The sequence below is a fragment of the Tiliqua scincoides genome, unplaced genomic scaffold (genome assembly GCF_035046505.1).
Source record: "Tiliqua scincoides isolate rTilSci1 unplaced genomic scaffold, rTilSci1.hap2 HAP2_SCAFFOLD_80, whole genome shotgun sequence".
NCBI classification, from domain to species: domain Eukaryota; kingdom Metazoa; phylum Chordata; class Lepidosauria; order Squamata; family Scincidae; genus Tiliqua; species Tiliqua scincoides.
The window spans coordinates 58,768-77,945 of NW_027101660.1; the positions used below are offsets into that span (position 1 = coordinate 58,768).

The 19,178-nt window shown below is 47.3% G+C and overlaps 1 protein-coding gene across 1 annotated transcript in view; it reads right to left on the reverse strand.

Annotated features, from left to right (window-relative positions):
* Positions 1-19,178, reverse strand: part of LOC136636072 (astrotactin-2-like) — a gene marked incomplete at its 3' end in the record, with an annotated part of 141,127 nt that overhangs the window by 58,744 nt on the left and 63,205 nt on the right. The window contains exon 4 of the mRNA XM_066611092.1: positions 8,185-8,334. Within this exon, the coding sequence (XP_066467189.1) occupies positions 8,185-8,334 (150 nt within the window). The remainder of the gene's footprint in view (positions 1-8,184; positions 8,335-19,178) is intronic.

Genomic DNA, 19,178 nt, shown 5'->3' on the forward strand with positions numbered 1-19,178 from the left:
AGAGATGCCACGGTAGTTATTGCAGTCACCCCTGTCGCCTTTGTTCTTGTACAGCGTGATGATGTTTGCATCCCTCATGTCTTGAGGTACTCCACCTTCTCTCCAGCAGAGACAGAGCAGAGCAGAGCAGAGCAGAGACAGGTAAGTAATTGCACTGCTGCATAGGCCCCCTCCCACAGATTTCATTATCCAAGCAATTTAATATCCATGGGGGAGCCTGGAACAGATCCTCCACAGATACGAGGGGACCACTGTAATGGGAAAAATGGCACAATTGGCCAGCCAGTGGAAATGGGTGCAAAAGACACGGCCAGTGCCTCCCTCTCTTGTCTCCGATAGGAACAAAAACCTGCCCCTACTATTGCAACTTCTTCCAGAGACGTGTCTCAATCAAGGCCTCCAGTCTCTAATCCTGTTTGCTGATTTACAAGTTTGTTAATCCACTTGAGAGACCCCCACCGCTCATTCGCAGAGCCCCGCAGGGCATGACTCCACAGCACAGCTGGAGGGTGCTTCACTACAATTCATCTTTCGACAAAAACCAGGAAGCTGCTTTACCCCAAGTCAGACCCACAGTTCCTAGCTCAACCCTACTGGCACTGGCTGACCACCAGGATTCAGGCGGAGAAGGGTCTTCTGCAGCTCTACCTGCAGATGTTGTCAGAGAGTCAGTCAATGACCTTCCTTCTCATTTCCTACACATCCCATTTTTACCACCAAAACTCCAGAACAATCCTTAGTCCACTCTATCCCTAACTTGTACTTAAGCTGAAGAACTGAAACCACCATGTGTTCTTGCTTCCATTTGTCTTCCCTTCCTCTGTTGTGTCTCTATAGGTTTAAATTATGATTTTTATTTTGTTCCGTTCATTCATTCATTCTTAATTTTTATTAGGTTAATCACAGCCCATCTGGTGAAAGCTCGTGTTTTGTATCAAGTTACTTCCGCAGGCCTAGGATATCTAAAGGTATTTCCTCAGAATATGTGTAGTTCTAAATGAATCTGCCTTTTGCCGCTCATATGGCGTAATTTTTGTTTACACCGAAGGTTTTGCAGGTATTTTCTCCAAGCTTTTCAGTATAGCAACTAAAACCCCCACAACTATTCACAAAATTTTTGTCTTTTTTGCCAGTTGTTCTCTCTCAATCTGAATACATTTGGTAAATTTTCATGTTATTTTCAATTTGTGCAATCATGCACAGATCTTTGCACATCTACAATCCAATCCTTTTTCTTCTCCTCTACTATTAAATGTGATTTGTTATGTGCCAGATGTTTACCTATTTTTTAAATTGTTTTTATTAATTATATATGTGTTTTCAACAACAACAAACCTCACAAAGCAGTTATTTATCTAAGTTTTTGCATTTTCCCTTTCCACCTCCTGAGAAGTGCTCAAGACTCTAAGCTCCTCCTGGTAGGAAACTGTCCTCTTGTTGTGTGTTAAATGTCGTGCATGTTGACGGTGTTCTAGCCACAACATCACACTGCATAAAGAGGAACATTGAGGGAAACACGGAAACGGGAGACTTAATTAGACAGGCTGCAGGACACCTTCCTGGAAAGCAAAGAGGTGTGAGGAGAAATGGACAGGAACGGAGCTTTTCAGGGCTTCAAGAAAGGTGCAAAAACATTAGAGGGGAAAACCGCTAATGACAGAAACACTAATCTAGGGGGAGGCAAGCTCCTGATCTTGAAGAGCCACAAAGAGGCCTTGAGCAGAGGCAGATGGAAAGACTGCTGAAGAGGAGCTGCAGTCTCCAAGACAACAGGTGGCTGGAAACACAGCCAAGGCCAGCAGTAAGAAAAGGGCAGGAAAGGGCTGTGATTGGGGGGTGCTGGCATGGAAAATGCAGCAGGAATTAAGGACCACTCTATGCAGGAAGCAAAAAGGGGGGAGGCAAGTAACAGAGCAACAAGAGTCTTGTGATAACTTTGCCTGGTGTGTTTCATCCTACACTTGGACAAGGTGCTGGGTGCACGTCCAATGAGTATGACCCAGACTGGTCTGGTGGTGTTTTGCTTGGGCTGGTGGCAAGGAAGCATCAGGTACTGTGGGCCTTTAGAGAGGCCAAACTTGGGTTCTGCAGAACAAGCTCCCCACCTCAGCTGGCCATTTGGGAAAAAAAAACAAAAAACTTGCCTTTAGGGCAAAATTCTTTGCAGGACTAGAAGGACCTGATCCAGCAGAACTTTCCCCTGTTCAAGGAAAAGCTGCATCCAAGAGATGAGGCGCTTGTGCTGCATGCAGAAGGGCCTCAGGTTTATCCTCCAACGTCTCTCACTACAGAATCCCAGGCAGCTGAGGCTGGAGAGCCCTCTGGACCGAGACCTGGGAGAGCAGCTCCTGCAGGAGACAATGCTGGGCTGCACAGCCTAACTGGGCATAAGGCAGCTTGATGTGTTAACGTTAAAACTAATGCCTCGTGACACATCCACTTCTGCTGAAAAAAGCCCAGTTGGCAGATGGAGAAAGTGTTATCCTAGGCTGGCAGGGGCAGGGGAGCCTGTCTGCCTGCGCATCTGTCAGTCTGATCACACAGAGTTCTGCAGGCCCATCCAGTTCCAGGAGAGGGTGCAAAGAGTGGGGTCCAAAGACTGTGGACCGCCAGGACCAGGCAGCCAATTTGCTCTTTCCACGCTGTGCGAGACAGCAATGCCTTCCACGCGTAAGGGGGGAGGGCTCGGGTCTTCCTCCCACAGCTGTGTTTTATCCTCTGGGCAAAAGCAGGAGAGGGTGGCAGAGAGGACCGAAGGTTGCTGGCTGGCGAGACTTCTGGAGGGATAGAGAGCGTGCACACACAGAGAGAGTGCTCAGCGCACTGCTCAACCCCCACACCTGCCAGAAAAGTGGGAGTTTTGGGCTGAATTACAGCACAGCAGAGGCCTTGGAAACACATTAAGAGCAGCCCCGATGGGCAGCAAATTATCCCCCTCGGCAGAATGATCTACTAATCCCTTATTTATTTTAAAGGGGAAAAGCTCAGTTAACCTTTTTATTTACATTTGGCAGTCAAGATAAACACCGTATTTCAGGACCGGCTCTTATTCACCTAACAGGTTTACACTTCTGGGGCTGGAATCTGCCGGCTGCTTTTAAGCAAGCTTCCCTCGTCCATGCCAACCACACCCCACCGCCTCCCTAGTGTGCTTGTGGTTGTCTAAGTCAATACTGCAGAGCAAGAACACTGTGGCTGGATCCCACACAATCACACAGTGGCACTATGAGTCTCCTTTTTGGTTCACGGCTTTCCTTATGAATCCTGCCTATCTTATTTTAAGTCTCTAGACCTCAGGAGCATGCAAATTGTAAAGATGCGCGCACACCCACACAGACACTGACAAAAAAAGAGTTAATTATCTCAAAACAAGTGTTGTCTTACACAGGGTTAAATTTAATAGTGTAACCCCATAAGCAATGTGGGCTAGTGGACCAGAGGTTCTGTTCTGCAAAAGGCAGCTTCATAGGTCCAGTATAAAACTATTCCTTAAAAAAAAACAGATCTGACTGCTTCTCTGATTCTGATGATACTGCTATCAATGTGCATGGTGCTCTATAAGGGGATGGGTACCTACTCCAAAGATTTTAAAATCACAGATTTGACACAGGGGAGATACAAAGAAAGGGAGTAGGGATAGGGGAACCCCTAACCCCTGCTAATTCGGTAAGAGGCACTTTTTCAAGTGGGTGCTCCTTTTTTTTAGCAAGGGTTGAGTAACTGGCCCTCCTCACCCCAGCAGTCTGTCTGCTGGTATTCTTTTGCATCTTTTTATATTGTGAGCCCTTTTGGGACAGGGAGCCATTTAGTTATTTGATTTTTCTCTGTAAACCACTTTGTGAACTTTTAGTTGAAAAGCGGTATATAAATACTGTTAATAATAATTAATAATAATGTGGTGTTGTGGCTAGACCAAGGTTAGGGAGATCTGGGTTAAGATCTCAAACTCAGCCACTAAACTAGAGTGACGCAGTGTGGCTGGTTTAATCTAACTCAGAGGACTGTAGTGAGGATGGGAGGGGTAGGGGGACACTACGTGTGCCAGTTCTGACTTCAATGGCATGGCAAAAGGGTAATAAGCAAGTAAAAATAGCACAACAAAACAACATACACAGGAAGCTGGTTTATCCAATTCAAGCCATTGGCCCAGTTCTCCCAGTACTGTCTACACTGGCTAATAATGTCTTTTCAGGATTCCAGGCACAGCTCTTGCCCTAACCATACCTGGAGAAGCCAGGAACTGAACCAGAAACCTTCTGCATGCAAAGCTGGTGTGTGACCACAGAGCTGTGGCCCTGATAAAGGACACAAGGTCACAACCGAAGGCTAGCAGATCAGAGTAAAACATCTTGAATAATTAAAATGCCAACACAACATAGGCAGGTTGGCTCATTTGAACCTTGCTTAGTGGCAAAGTGGTGGCAAAGAGTAGGTGGGATTTATCTATACCTGATCCTTGCTCTTGCATTCAAAGGTGCTCAGGCAGGTTCCCTTCCAGCACCAGGTTTTTGGAAAGGTGGGGAACGGGCCACAGACATGCAGAAGACTAGAGTGGCAATTGGAATGGAGACATTGGAGAAGCAGTAGCACTGTCCCTGCTGGGTGAGAGAAGGTGGATGGGATGCAGGTACTGCTGGGGGAGGGGGAGAGTATCCAGGGAAAGGACCCTACCATGGGGAGAGGGTGAGGGCAAGGTGGCACGCGGAATGCTCCACTTGCCACAGGCTGGGGGCACATCATGGGCACAGGTTGCATTAGCACTGTGGGCAAGCAATAAAAGCAGGCCCTCAGTGAGTCCTACTGTTCTGGCCTAGAAGAGATTTCACACATACATAACACACACTCGTGCACTCACAAACAGGATGATAGGCAACTATTTGCAGCTATCTGTTGAAAACATATCCTTGGACCACTTTCTGCCTTTTTTCAATCTTATATTTCTTCACCCAACACGCAATTAGTCCGTGGAACTCCTTGCCACAGGATGAGACAATGGCATCTGGCCTAGATGCCTTTAAAAGAGGACTGGACAAACTACTGGAGGAAAAATCCACCACAGGCTAGAAGCCGTGATGATTATGTGCAACTTCCTGATTTTAGAGGTAGGCTACCTCAGAATGCCAAATGAGAGGGCGGGCACTGGGACACAGATCTCCTTTTGTCTTGTGTGCTCCCTGAGGTATCTGGTGGGCCACTGGAGGAGGCAGGACTAGATGGCCATTTGGACTAGATGCAGGAGGCTGGATTAGATGGGCTTTTGGCTTGATCCAGCAGGGTTTTTCCTATGCTCTTATATCTTTGTTCTCCCCTATATTTATAATGCACTAAAGTGGTGCTATTTTTTTTAAGGCATCAACACAAAAATTAAAAAAAAAAACACAAAACAGCTGGTTCTATTTTAAAAAGGCAAAGATTCCCTCTTTTACTTCACTGCTGTTGCTTTGATTTTAAGTTCAGATGCTCTTTGGGGGACAGGAAATAAAACCTCCCCACAGCCATTAAAAACAGCTCAACATCATATGTCAGAAAAGCAAGAGGCAGCGTTTTAAAGGCAGTGAAGGGAGCTGGGCTTCTTTACTGGGTGACTTTCTTTCCTGCAGCTGGGCTGCTCTGAGCTCTTCACATCTTCTATCGAACCAGAAGGAGATTTTTTTCTTTTTCATTGCCACCCACAGATTCCTGCATGGAGAGCAGGCCAACTTGCAAGATCCCGAGGAGGTTCGGCATTAATTAACTCAAACCATAAAGATAATTGCACGCGCAGGCTCACTCTCACACACTCTTCAGAGGCAGGTTGCCGGCATCCAGTAAGCGAGCTGGATGCTGACTCCATCCCTGCAAACTGTCACGCGGCTGTTAGGAGAAAATAAATGCATCCCAAACCGACAATTTCATTTAGGAAGAGATGGGAGGGGGGAAAAACGGGGATTGTGAAGGATTAATGAGGCAGAGGGTTTGTGTTTTCAATTGGATGTAAAATGCAAACATACTAAGTTGTGATATCATCATTTAACCTTAATGTTCAATAGAGCTCCGATCGCAAGCACACCAGAGGGGCAATTAACCGTGAGCCGTGAAAAAGAGAACATTCCAAGAGGGAGAGGAGTCGGAGAATGGGAGGAGGAGAGAAGGCAGCGGAGGCAGCAGGCGGCTGCAGTTTTAAGCCCAGTCCAAGACTCTTTCCCAGTCTTGTGCCGGAGGGTACCCCAAAACCAGCCACAGAAATAAGCAGCACCTTGGGAGTTGTCTAGAACATGACACCAACTGCAAAGGAAATAAATAAACCAAACGCTTCATTAAATATTCCCCCCTTCAAAATGTGTATATGTTTGTACATAGGAAAAGGACACCACCTACAGTTTCAGTCTCTCACTCAATGCAACTGGAGGAAAAAATGACCCCAAAACCACCATTACGAATCTGCAAAAGATTCCAGGGCTGGAGGGGCCACAGCTGGCCCATCCATGACACAACCAACGAGACTCGGAGAGGCAAGTAGACTTGGAGCACCTTTCATGCCATGGTATCCCTCCAGCCTGCCACAGCCACTCCGACTCACTTTGCATTTGCTGAAAACAAGCAGGGAAGGGAGTGGAAGGCAGCGATCCAGCCCCATAGTGCTCCTTTCTCCTGCAACCCCTTGACGCAGAATATGAAGTGCCCATCTAGTCAAGCACCCTGTTTCCCACAGCAGCCAACCAGATGCTCCAGAGAAGCCCACAAGCAGAGCAGGGAAGCCACACCCTCTGCAGTCATTGCTCCTCTTGCAAACTGGGACCTCTAGCAAGGAAGCCACAACACACAAAGCTGCGGTTTGCCAAGTCCGACTGCGAGTCCTGTCGGCCTCAGGGGTACTGTCTATGCCAGGGGTAGGGAAGGCCCACAGGTCAGATACGGCCTCCAGAAGGTACCTCGATAGTGCCTGCATTTCCCCCACTCCATGATGGACTAACAGCAAGAAGGGGACAATTTAGATCAGGAAAACAGTACAGAGGGAAGGCTGCAGACACTTCAAGCACCCCTGCAGGGAATCAGAATGGGAGCGCCACAGTTGCCTCAAAGTTTTTTTGCTTTATTTTATTCTGAAGAGATGAAAAATGCACTTTCCTCCCTGCCTCCCCAAAAAGGATTTAGGGCCAGAGAAAGGGACAAGGCAGAGAGAAGAGTGGCCGAGGACGCAGCCCTCGCAGCAGGAACATTCCCAGGAAGTGCCCCACCCCACCCCAAATATCGGCTGGAGACCATCGAAACAGCAAAATAAACTCCTTTGTTTAAAGCAGTTAAGGAGAAACAACACTCTTATCCTCGCTAAGTGAATAATTTATGGCCCAAGCAACCCTCACAATAACGACAGTAATAAAAAAACCGCTCTCCGGGCCTGCAGAACAGGAGAACGTACAGAGAATTTGAAAATGATCGTGTTCCAGGCTCGTAAATAAGCAGAGGAAAGGGGGGCAGGGGGAAAATATCACAGTAAACAAAGGAGACTGGAAGGTTTCGCTGTCACCCCGGAGGAAAAGGCAAGTCCAAGCCTGCTATGACAAGCGTCTGCTGGCACTATTTCAGAATGAAGGTTGTCCCAGAACAACTGCTGGGGGACAAAGTACTGAATGGATGAACCAAGGTGGAAGGGTGGTGGCTCTCCTCCCTGCCTGCATCCCACTTCATGTCTATCCTTTGAAGATCTGCCAAGAAACAGGAACTCATCCCCACCTCTAAGTCATCTCACCCCAGAGCCAAAAGAGCCTTGGTGGATGGAGACACAGCAGATTATGAATTCACATAGTGGAATGTCACTGGGGAGGGGGGGGGTGCTCTAGGTTGGTCCTGGATTTTCCAAAGACCGTCACAGGATTCCTGAACTGACAGACATCAGAGCATATAGACAGATCTCCAGGATTCAGTAAACAATCCCATTCTGGAGATCTGACCGGACAAACAGGGGAGCAGGGTGCTAGCAGTCAACGTTAATGGAGCTACACTGGAGTTAGAAGGATGCCGACTGCCTTTGTTCTGCAAGCTGATTGGAAACACAGGGCACAAGCCTAACCAGGTCTACACGGAAGTAAGTCCTATTTTGTTCACTGAGGAAAGTGTGGTTAGGATTGCAATCACAGATGCTTCCACTAGGCAAATAAAACAAGATAAAGAAGTGAATGGCCCTTCCAGGAGAGGGCAGCCTACCTCGAGGTCGGTTTCTGCGTTTCCGCCTCCCAACAGAGGAGCTGCGAAGGGCCGGTTGCAGCTGGCCTATCTCGATGGGCGTGTTGGTCCGGAAGCTCTCCTTGAATTTCTGCATCAGGGACTCCACTGTTTCCTGAGTCACCTCTGCAGCTATGGGGAGATAATGGAGAGGTGGAAGGTTAAAAAGGGCACGTGGACAGCAAACACCATCAGTACATTAAACACTTTATTTATTTTAGAAATTTATATCCCGCCTTTCTATCCAATGAGGACACTCAAGGCAGCTCACAATTAAAAACATAAAATATACATAACCTTTACTGGCATAAACATAATGCAAAAACACTTTATGAGTAGGCTGCAATGTACCCAAAGTATTTTTAATGTAAAAAAAACCAACAAATTAGTTTAAAAATTCTCATTCTGTTCTACTTTTTATTTTATTTTAAGGCCTCTTTGTAGCTTAATCTGTAACCAGAAAGACTATCTCTCTTTTTTCACCAAAAGAAATGCTCTCAACCATTACTTGTAACCTAGAAAATATTTATTTACCCAGCATATAATTAATCTGTGGAACTCCCTGCCACAGGAGATGGTGATGGTATCTAGCCCACATGACTTTAAATGGAGATTGGATATGGAGGAACTGTCTGTCACAGATTACAAGCCATGATGGGTATAAGCCACTTCTGGGTTTCAGAGGTAGGCTGTCTCTGAATGCCAAAGCAAGGGATTGACAACAGGATACAGGTATCTTGGGTGATCCCTGAGGCCTCTAATGAGCCACTGTGAGATACAGAAAGTTGGACAAAATGGTCCTCAGCCCTGACCCAACAGTGATCCTCTGATGCTCTTATGATCACAAGTTTGCTTTGACTTACCACTTAAAAAGCATTTAAAGAGCCTTGACAGGTCTCTAAATGTGTCTATAAGCCAGTAGAAAGAGGTTTGCATGCAGCTCAAGCCTGGCCCATCAGCACCCACTGCACTGATTCACTAAGATTAATAAGTGGCCAAGAACTGGAGGAGACACAGAAGTGGCATGAACTACAGAGGGGCCCTAAGCTACCCTTTCCCACTCGCCTTGGAAAAAAACCAGGCATTCATCACATGAACAGTGTCAAATTGATGTTGTGGGTTGACATACATTCCCTTCTTGGTCCTGTTCTATGGGGAAATTCCACAGCTAGCTGACATTCATGCAACTATATGCAGAATCTATGCTGAGTTCGGTCAATAGCGACACATGCACATGCCTGCCTTGGCTGGCCTCAGTTTGGGGCAGCTTCTCATGCGCCAATCGGGCCCTCTGACTCAAAGACAAAACTGTCTCCGTGAATGGCTGCTCCAATGGAACCAGCCAGCTTCCCAGCAGCACACACATCCGTTCCTTCATTTATGAGACCATATCCAGTCTTCTATTCCAAAGTTCTTCCACTTGGAGCCACCCTGCAGTGCCTAAGTCCACTGACCTGTGCAGCTGCTCTGCATTGTGACCAAATGTTATCTAGCAAAGTAGACTGGCTAAACTCATTTAAAGTCGTACTGGAGTTTAAAAAGGCCGAGACAGCCTGGGGCGGATTAAGCAACCAGTGCATTAACCCCGCCGCCCTGCCTTGGCCGAGGGATGCATTAGATATGAATTACACGTAGAAGTATCTAAGCACCTGGGGAGCTTGGTGTCTGGGAAGGCTTGCAGTCTACCAGTTTTAATTCTCATGCCAGCAGGAAGCAGGGCTGGTTTTAACAGGGCACGCCAGGGTGGCTGTGCAGAGTGGCAGATGTGAAAACTGAAGCCAGGCTTCTTGCCGGAGTGTCAAGATGAGGCTGCCTGCCCTGATGGAAGCGGCTCGGTTTCAAATCGGTTTCTTTTGGCAGGCAGGGGCCACAAGATGGGGGCCCTCCCAGATGGCAGGCAAGGAACCCCAGTCTCCTGTAGAGGCCAATTGATAAGATGATTTTTTAAAAATGGGGAAGAGAGCAGAAAAGTCGGGGGGGGGGGGGAGAGAAAAGTGCTACGAAGGAAATGGCACAAGAGGCCTTTGATGCAACTGCAGCCTGGCCATGTAATTTCATGCTCAGACCACGGGCTGCAGGAGCTCTAAGACGTCTCTAATAGCATGAAGTTATTGGACATGCTACCAATTTGCTGAGCCTTTGAAGGGCTCCACTGGGGCCTGAGATAATGCACCTACATTTTCCAAAGTGTAGGGAAGCCTCTCCAGAAGTCATCCAAGGCTTATCAGCATGGCAGACCCAGCTGTGGGACCGTGGTGGTGATGTGCAGTCTCTGGGGACTCCAGGAGACGCTTCCTAGAAAATCCAGCTTAGGTTCCAGAGGGCAGAGAGAGTATAGGATGGGGGTCCACATTCACCATAGATCCATTCAAATAATGGCCAAAAGGAGGTGTGGCATATTTAAGAGATGCTCGAAATACTCGTTGACTAGCACTACTACACCATCCCATTGGACCCAGCTGAGAAATCATTAGGGAAAGGCAAAATAAGAGTTTGAAGGGATTATCAGTTTGCATACTTCAGTCTCTTGAAAAGGGAGTGTCTGGTCTGCCTAAGGAAATTGGCAGTTACCCATAAGGGAAGTCCGTTTTCAAACCCCAGAATCTCTGATTTAAGACAATGGAAACCAGAGTTAGGATAAATCCTAACTGGTTGTGTGTGGGAGGCCTAATCCTTCTGGTCACGTGTGGGAGGCCAGCTGAGGAGGCTGGGAGGCTGGCGCAAACTCTGGAGGGCTGGGTGCAGCCTCCAGGTGAGTAACTGCAGCACTGGGTGGATACCCCGTGGATCCCAGTATCTGCAGATTTGAGTATCTGTGGGGGACGTGGAACAGATCTTCCATGGATACTGAGAGTCCACTTTACTGAGGACTGCAAACAGTATTTATAAAACACTTTGTCAGTAGCGGCGGGTGGACCAGGAATCCTCCCTCCATCAGCAGCTACTTCCAGAGGGACCTAACGATCTACAAGCACCCTGTTAGTTGCCCAAGGAAACCCTACCAAGCTGCATCAAACATCCCTTGTCAATCTCTTGGATGGAACATGCTCGACAGCCACTGCTCCGATCATCTCCTTGTGAGCTGCTCCGCCTACCAAGCTGCTCTGGCAACACTGCCCTGGAGCTCAAATTGCAAATGGCACTGGGAGAATCAGAAGGAGCATCTTCTCCCTGCAAGCACGCCCAAGATATTTATGCTCCCCTCGCAGAAGAAAGGAGCAGGTAGATTCCACGGCACGGTGTTAACACTGTTAGATGCAGACAAGGCAGCAAAGCAATAACACAAATAAGCAAACGTGATTGTGTATCGTAGCAACCTGCGAGATACTGATAGCTTTGGGAAGTGATTTGGGTCTCCAGTCAGTTTTTAGATAAGCCACTTGGCTTGGATTAGGAAAAAAGGCAGGATAATGTTCTCCCCGGGGACCCTCTCGCCTCTCTCTGCTTCTCCAGCTCCCAGGCTTAGCCAATGGACCTGTTTAAAATAAGCACAGCCTCAATCCTCCCAGCTCCGAGAAAAGGGGGGGGGGGAATAAGTCTGTGCAAACAATGGATCAGCGGCAGAATGAAGGCTCCACAATTCCTTCTTCAAACCCGCTGATCTATTATCGCTCCAGTGCCTCAGCCCTGTTAACAGTTTCCAAGATAGAAATGTGTGCCTTTCACATCCACACACAAAATTACATAATTGTAAATTCAAGGTGGCTTTTTAAATAATTTTTTGGGGGGGAGAGGACAGGGCGATGCTTTGTCAGTGATAGCACTTCCCTCCGAGGGAACCAAACAAATGTACTTTTTCTCCTTCACATATTCATGAGACGCCTCCCTCTCCCCCGACTGCGTCTTCGTTCGCGGTTCCAGGCACTGCGCCAACAGCGGCCCTTATCTGGCACTAGGCAGGAGCAAACTGCGATGCCATCACAAGTTTTCAGTAGTTTAACAAATCTGGTGGGGCGGCGGTGGGGGGGGGAGAGGAAGAGTCCCAAGATTTTTTAGTTGAGCTCTAAACACAGGAGTCCTTGCGCAAGATAGGAAGTCAAGGGCCTCTGTGGCAGAGGAGGAACATGCCTAAACTATGGGTGCCATACAATAAACCTCATTTCTTGGGGCAAAGAAAAACTGCAAGTGGGCTTGAAGCTACTGTGTTCTCTCCCCCCTCCAACTCCTCAAAGGCAAGCTCTAAGTCTTTGTTTCTCAAACAGTGGGTTATGAGCCCATTTCAGGTTAGTCCCCATCCATTCCAATGTGTGTCATATTTTTAATCTATTAGACTCGATGCTCCCATGGTATGTGACAGATCTGTACTTCTAACAGGCTAAGGGCACAATCCTCATCAACTTTCCAGCACTGGCATAGCTGCGCCAGTGGGGCATGTGCTGCATCCTGCAGTTGGGGGGCAGTCATGGAGACCTCCTCAAGGCAAGGCAATGTTTGTTTCCCTTACCTAGAAGCTGCATTGCCCTTATGTCAGTGCTGGAAAGTTGGGTTAGGATTGCAGCCTATATGCTTTCAGCAGTGAAAGTCAATGGGGCTTACTCCCGGGTAAGTGTGGATAGGATTGCAGCATTTGGCATGTTGGGGGAATTTTTTAAAACAGATCCACAACTGCTTGGGAAGGTTAGAAGGGTTCTTCTTTATTTTAAATAGATTTTTAAACTTATATTTGTTGTAAACTTTCAGTTAATTGATTTGATTTTGTTGTATGACTATCTCCATTGCGGGATTCCCTCCCCCCTCCCCGGGGGGCTCTACAGCATTGAAATTTAGAGCTTTCATTTTCAAATGTCCTGGGACCAGGGCAATGTAAGTACTGCAACCTTCAACTAAACCCCATTCATAGGCTGCTCTTCATTGCAACTCCTCCTCCTCTCATTCGACTGATTCGCACAAGCAAGCAACCTTTACTCAGTAGTGTTGTCTAACAGGGGTGTCCAAAGTTTTTGGCAGGAGGGCCACATCAGCTCTCTGACACTGTGTCGGGGGCCAGGGGGAAAAAAGAATTAATTTACATTTAAAATTTGAATAAATTTACATAAGTTTACATAAATGAATATATTAAAGATGAACTTATATGAACGAATGAAGGTCTTGCAATAGCTCGATGCTTATAAATGGCCTTGCACAAAGCAAGGCTGGCCTTTCCTTTGCTGCCGCTGCTGTATCACAGATGTGAAAGAGCAAGCAATGGAGGGAGCACTCATCCCACAGCTCACATGAGAGGTCAAACAGTCGCCGTCACTCTGAGAGAAGTTGCGTTGGGCCAGTGCGGGCTTCAACAAATCTCCGGAGGGCCAGAGGCTCATTGGAGACTGGGGGCTCCCTGAGGGCCGCATTGAGAGGCCTCGAGGGCCGCAAGTGGCCCCCGGGCCGGGGTTTGGGCACCCCTGGTCTAGAACATGGCACACGCTCCAAAGAGGAGCCTACACAAAACCCTCCTTAACTCCATCTTTAGATTCCCCCCCCCCCACTTCCAGGCTGTGAAAGACACCAGTGTGCCCAGAGCTCCCTTTTCCTTCCCATCTGCTTGATGTAGAGTTCTGTAGACTCTGCCAGTTTGCTGTTCTTTACAGTGTTATTTTGATTGATGCTAAATTTTGCTGGGCCTCAGACAGCTACTTTTATGGATTTGAGCATATTATTCTGGTCGGTTTGTTTTGGTTAAGGATATCTTCTTAATGTTGTAAGTTGTCTTAAAATATTTATATCCCATGGAAATGTGGGATATAAATTAAATCAATGAGTACATGTCGTTCCTTGAATAGCAGAGACACCCAAAGCCTCTGGAAGGTCCAGCCACTTGTCTTTCCTCTGTTGAGAGATTCAGCTGCAGTAGCCCAAACAGAGAAAATGTCAAATGCAAACCACAGTCCTCACAAGCTTCAAGCCTGTCCATCTTTGCAACAGGTTCTCTACAGGGAGGAGATGGGGCTTACTGGTTTTGCATGCAGAATGTCCCATATCCAATCCCCAGCACCCCCTGGTAGGCTAGAGAACCAATCCTGCCTGAAAGTCTAGAGTGCCTGCGAACAATAAGGATCAAATGGACCAATGAATCCTAAGATCCTTTTTATAATATTGAATACATTTACTCTGCTTATCCTATTGAACAAAGCAGTGCCTGGGTTCTGTCCCAGCCACACCCAAGGTAATTCTCACTCTTCTCTGTGGACACGAAGACATTTTGCAAATTTGCCTGATTATGGACTCCTCAAAGGTTCCTGTTGGCCCCCTGCTTCCGTGCTTAAACCCACTTGCTAATCCTGCCCTAGAATTTGGAGGTGAAACTGAGGACACACTCCAGAGTCACCAGGGCTGGCAATGCCAGGTCACCTGTGTGTCTTGCCCTCTGTGTGTGTTCATCTTCCAACACCCAGTGCCAGATCTCCCCTGCTGCTATCTGCCCAGAGTCCAGCAGCATGGAGAGGTCAGTTCTGTTCATGCTGCCTGAAAAGATTCAAGTTCTCTCTATGTTGAAAACACCCATTTCTACCTCAGGGCGAGAGGTTGCCTTTGACAAACAGACATCCCACTCATCTCCTCTCTCTCTGCAAGGCTGCTAACCTGCCCTCATCCTCTCCCCAGTCACGGTGCTCAATCACTTCCCAGCTAATTGTCTCCACTCATGTGTGCAAACTCACCACTCACTGGAAAATGCCACAGAATGTTAATTTCATTTGGAGCTGAGTAACTGGAAAGTGCTTCTCTCTCCCTCCCCCACTTCTTTAAAAAAGAATTGTATGAAATAAGCATTGTATTAATAGTGCCATTTGCAATTACAACCACAATCCCCACCCAGCCCCAGTGAGAACTGCAAATTATTTTCCGTTTTCAAGGTACCAGCACTTCATCCACCCCTTCTCCATTCCACTCCCCTCATTGAGGCAATTAAGGTAATGCAATACAATTACACACACACACACCCCTCACATGAGCTGAATAAACCCAAGAAAAAAGGCTGCCGCTTTTGCAGACATTTTTCAATACCTGTAGCAAGCGGCGATAAAAGATACAACTGAGAAGTTTGCTAGAACAGGCATAGCATTTTGGCTATGGGCCCAATCCTACCCAACGTTCCTGCACTGATATAAGAACATAAGAACGGCCCCACTGGATCAGGCCATAGGCCCATCTAGTCCAGCTTCTTGTATCTCACAGTGGCCCACTAAATGCCCCAGGGAGCACACCAGTTAACAAGAGACATCACCCTGGTGCCCTCCCTTGCATCTGGCATTCTGACATAGCCCATTTCTAAAATCAGGAGGTTGCGCATACACATCATGGCTTGTAACCCGTAATGGATTTTTCCTCCAGAAACTTGTCCAATCCCCTTTTAAAGGCATCCAGGCCAGATGCCGTCACTACATACTGTGGCAAGGAGTTCCACAGACCAACCACACGTTGAGTAAAGAAGTATTTTCTTTTGTCTGTTCTAACTCTCCCAACACTCAATTTTAGTGGCTGTCCCCTCGTTCTGGTGTTATGTGAGAGTGTAAAGAGCATCTCCCTATCCACTCTGTCCATCCCCTGCATAATTTTGTATGTCTCAATCATGTCCCCCCTCAGGCACCTCTTTTCTAGGCTGAAGAGGCCCAAACGCCGTAGCCTTTCCTCATATGGAAGGTGCCCCAGCCCAGTAATCATCTTAGTCGCTCTCTTCTGCACCTGATGCACCTTTAGCACTGATGTAAGTGTGCCAATGGGGTTCCGGCTGCATCCTGCCAGTCACGGAGGCCTCCTCAAGGTAAGGAGTTTGTTTCCTTACATTATGCATTATGGCTGCATAAGTGCTGAAAAGTTGGATAGAAGAGCTTTAACTCATGAAGAGCTTTTAAGGACGTAAGAAGAGCCCTGCTGGATCAAGCCAAAGGCCCATCTAGTCCAGCATACTGTATCTCACAGTGGCCCACCAAATGCTTTATGGAGCACACAAGACAACAAGATACAACCTGCATCCTGGTGCCCTCCCCTGCATCTGGCAACTCTTGTTTAACCCTCATCTCTGACATGACCTTATTAGTTAGACTTGTGTTGCAAAATGGGCATACTGGCTAGTTTCATGTACACCTAACAAATAAATAAACCTAGGGACCCAGGCTGCAGCTGAGAAACTCAAGTTCAAATCTCTACTCAGCCCAGATACTGACTTCTTCCAGCCTGAAGGCCAAATTACAACATTGCGTTAAGTATGCCATTGGAGCAGACATGCTCAACCTCAACTTTGATTTATGAAATAGTTGCAGCCAGCAGGGGATAAGATACACATCCAGACTGCTGAGTGATGGAAAGAGTGGTGCAACTGCTAGGAGAGGGGGAAACACATTAAAGATCAGGAACAAAGGAATAAACCCCAAAGACTGCGGTCCTGATCTGTACCCCCTTCCCTGCAGCTCCTTTCGGTCCAGAGAAGCTCGAACAGGTACACTCTGGATATGTGATTGATATAATGTGTAGTTTGATCCTTAGCCTAACTTAGCTCCCAAGGCTGTTGTAAGGAGAAGCGGGGGGGGGGGGGAACTATGCAAACCAACCTGAGCCCCTTAGAGGAAGGACAGGATATACAAAGTCAACATACACGACAATGACCATCAAGAGCACCACTGTGCATCATGCTGCAGAATAAGCTAAGAGGAGGCCTGCATGCACACTTAGCAGGGAACCCAACCTCACAAACCTCAGGTGTTTGGAGGATGCACTCCCATCCTTGAGAGAGTCCCCTACAGACCTCTCCTGGCAAGGCGGCAGTCAGTATGGAAGAGGCAGCTCTCCACCTTGAAGAGCCTGAACCCAAATAGAGGACGTCTGCTCGGGAAGGAGGATTTCAATGCCTTGGCACAGCTCATGATGCATCTGCCATTCGCTACACTGCACTTAAATCCCTGCCTTCCAGTCAGCTCTCTTGCCCTCATCAGCGCCATCCTTCCCAAGAACTCATTAAAATACACACAGGCCTTCAACTGAAGACAAATCAATAATGCAAATAAGTTTTTTTCTTTTGGGGGGGGCTGCACAGCAATCACAGATTTGTTTGTTTATTTTCAAGGTGATTAATCATCCAGCTTTTCAGTCATCTACGGCACTGGGGGGAAAAACTGCATATTGACAGCACCTCAATAAAAACAGGTGCCTCTGAGGAGTGTTGAAGACATTGTCAGATAACTCATCATTAAAGTAACAAAGCTCCGTTAGATAAAGCTCCGTTTTAAAATATTTTTTGTTTGTTTTTTCTTTCCTCCATTTGCTGTTACATTAACAAGCTGGAAGACCCGGAGACAGGAGTGAGCAGTGAGGTGGCAAAGCTTGCAGACAACACCAAACTTTTCCGAGTGGTGAAGACCAGGCGTGATTGTGAGGAGCTCCAGAAGGATCTCTCCAAACTGGCAGAATGGGCAGCAAAATGGCAGATGCGTTTCAGTGTAAGTCAGTTTAAAGTCATGCACATTGGGGCAAAAAATCAAAACTTATGCATGGGAAGGATAAAGTAGATAGAGAGATGCTCTTTACACTCTCACATAACACCAGAACCAGGGGACATCCACTAAAACTGAGTGTTGGGAGGGTTAGGACAGACAAAATAAAATATTTCTTTACTCAGCTTGTGGCTGGTCTGTGGAACTCCTTGCCACAGGATGTGGTGACAGCATCTGGCCTAGACGCCTTTAAAAGGGGACTGGACAAGTTTCTGGAGGAAAAATCCATTATGGGTTACAAGCCATGATGGGTATGTGCAACCTCCTGATTTTAGAAATGGGCTGTATCAGAACGCCAATGCAAGGGAGGGACCAGGATCCAGGTCTCTTGTTATCTGGTGTTCTCCCTGGGACATTTGCTGGGCTGCTGTGGCCTATGGCCTGATCCAGTGGGGCTGTTCTTCTTATGGAATCAAAAGTGTTTTTGTTTTCCTTTTTTTTTCAAGGGCACTCCTTTCAGTCTCAGCTGCACCAATTAAAATGTGCTGAATCAATTTAATGAGGAGGTCAACCAACTTAGCTTGCAGCCCTGAAACCTCTGCAAACGTATTCAACCAGTTCATTTTACTCCAAGTGTTTGCATACACAGGATGCTAGAAAATTTGGAACATATACTGTGTTTGTGCCAACCTGCCCAGGAGTCTGACCCAGTGCAGACTTAACGCGATCCCCATGCTCCTTCATCTCTGATATGCAAAGCCCACTCCCCCACCCCACCCCACCCCAGCTGACCGCTCAGCATCAGGGCACAAGCAATACTGTAACAGGCAAAGGAAACAGCAGAGGGTTAAATGATGCTGGAAGTTGTAAGCTTAAGAGGCTGGCCTGCTGCAGATGTACAGGCTGCCAAAGATTCTGCTACGTTCCTTATTTAGAAGAGGGTCATGGATTTATATTCCACTGTTCCCATAAATTAGAGCCCATAAGTTACCATAAATTAGAAGCTGGACAAACATAGAACAAAAAAAACCCCAATTTTGAATATGAAGAGTGAAATTATGTTATCAGCAACAGAGCAAAAACATAAGGTCAAATCATAATTAAGGGTCCAATCTTATTCAATTTTCCAACGCTGATGCAACCATGCTAATGGGGTGTGTGCTGCATCCTGCATTGGGGGGGCAGTCACAGAGGTCTCCTCAAGGGAAAAGGATGTTTGTTCCCTTACTTTGGGGCTGCACTAGTGCTGGAAAGTTGGATAGGATAGGACCCTCAGCTGATAAACTCAGTTTAGCAGCCTTGAAGAAAATTGAGCAGTCTCCATCCAAGGAGGGAGGGAGGGAGGGAGGGAGGGAGCTTTCAGTGGGGAGGGCATTTCAAAGTTGTGATGCTACTGCTGAGCCACAAAGTAGGGAAAGCTGCCAGTGCCCGCTGGTGAATGGCAGGAGGCCCACTGGGGCAGGTAAGCCCAATGCAAGGAGTCAAACAGGGCAGAATGAGGAGGAGATGGGGTAAGGTGGGCAGTTCAGGCCTGGGGGGGGGGCAGGTTCTGCAGCGGTGCCTGCAAAA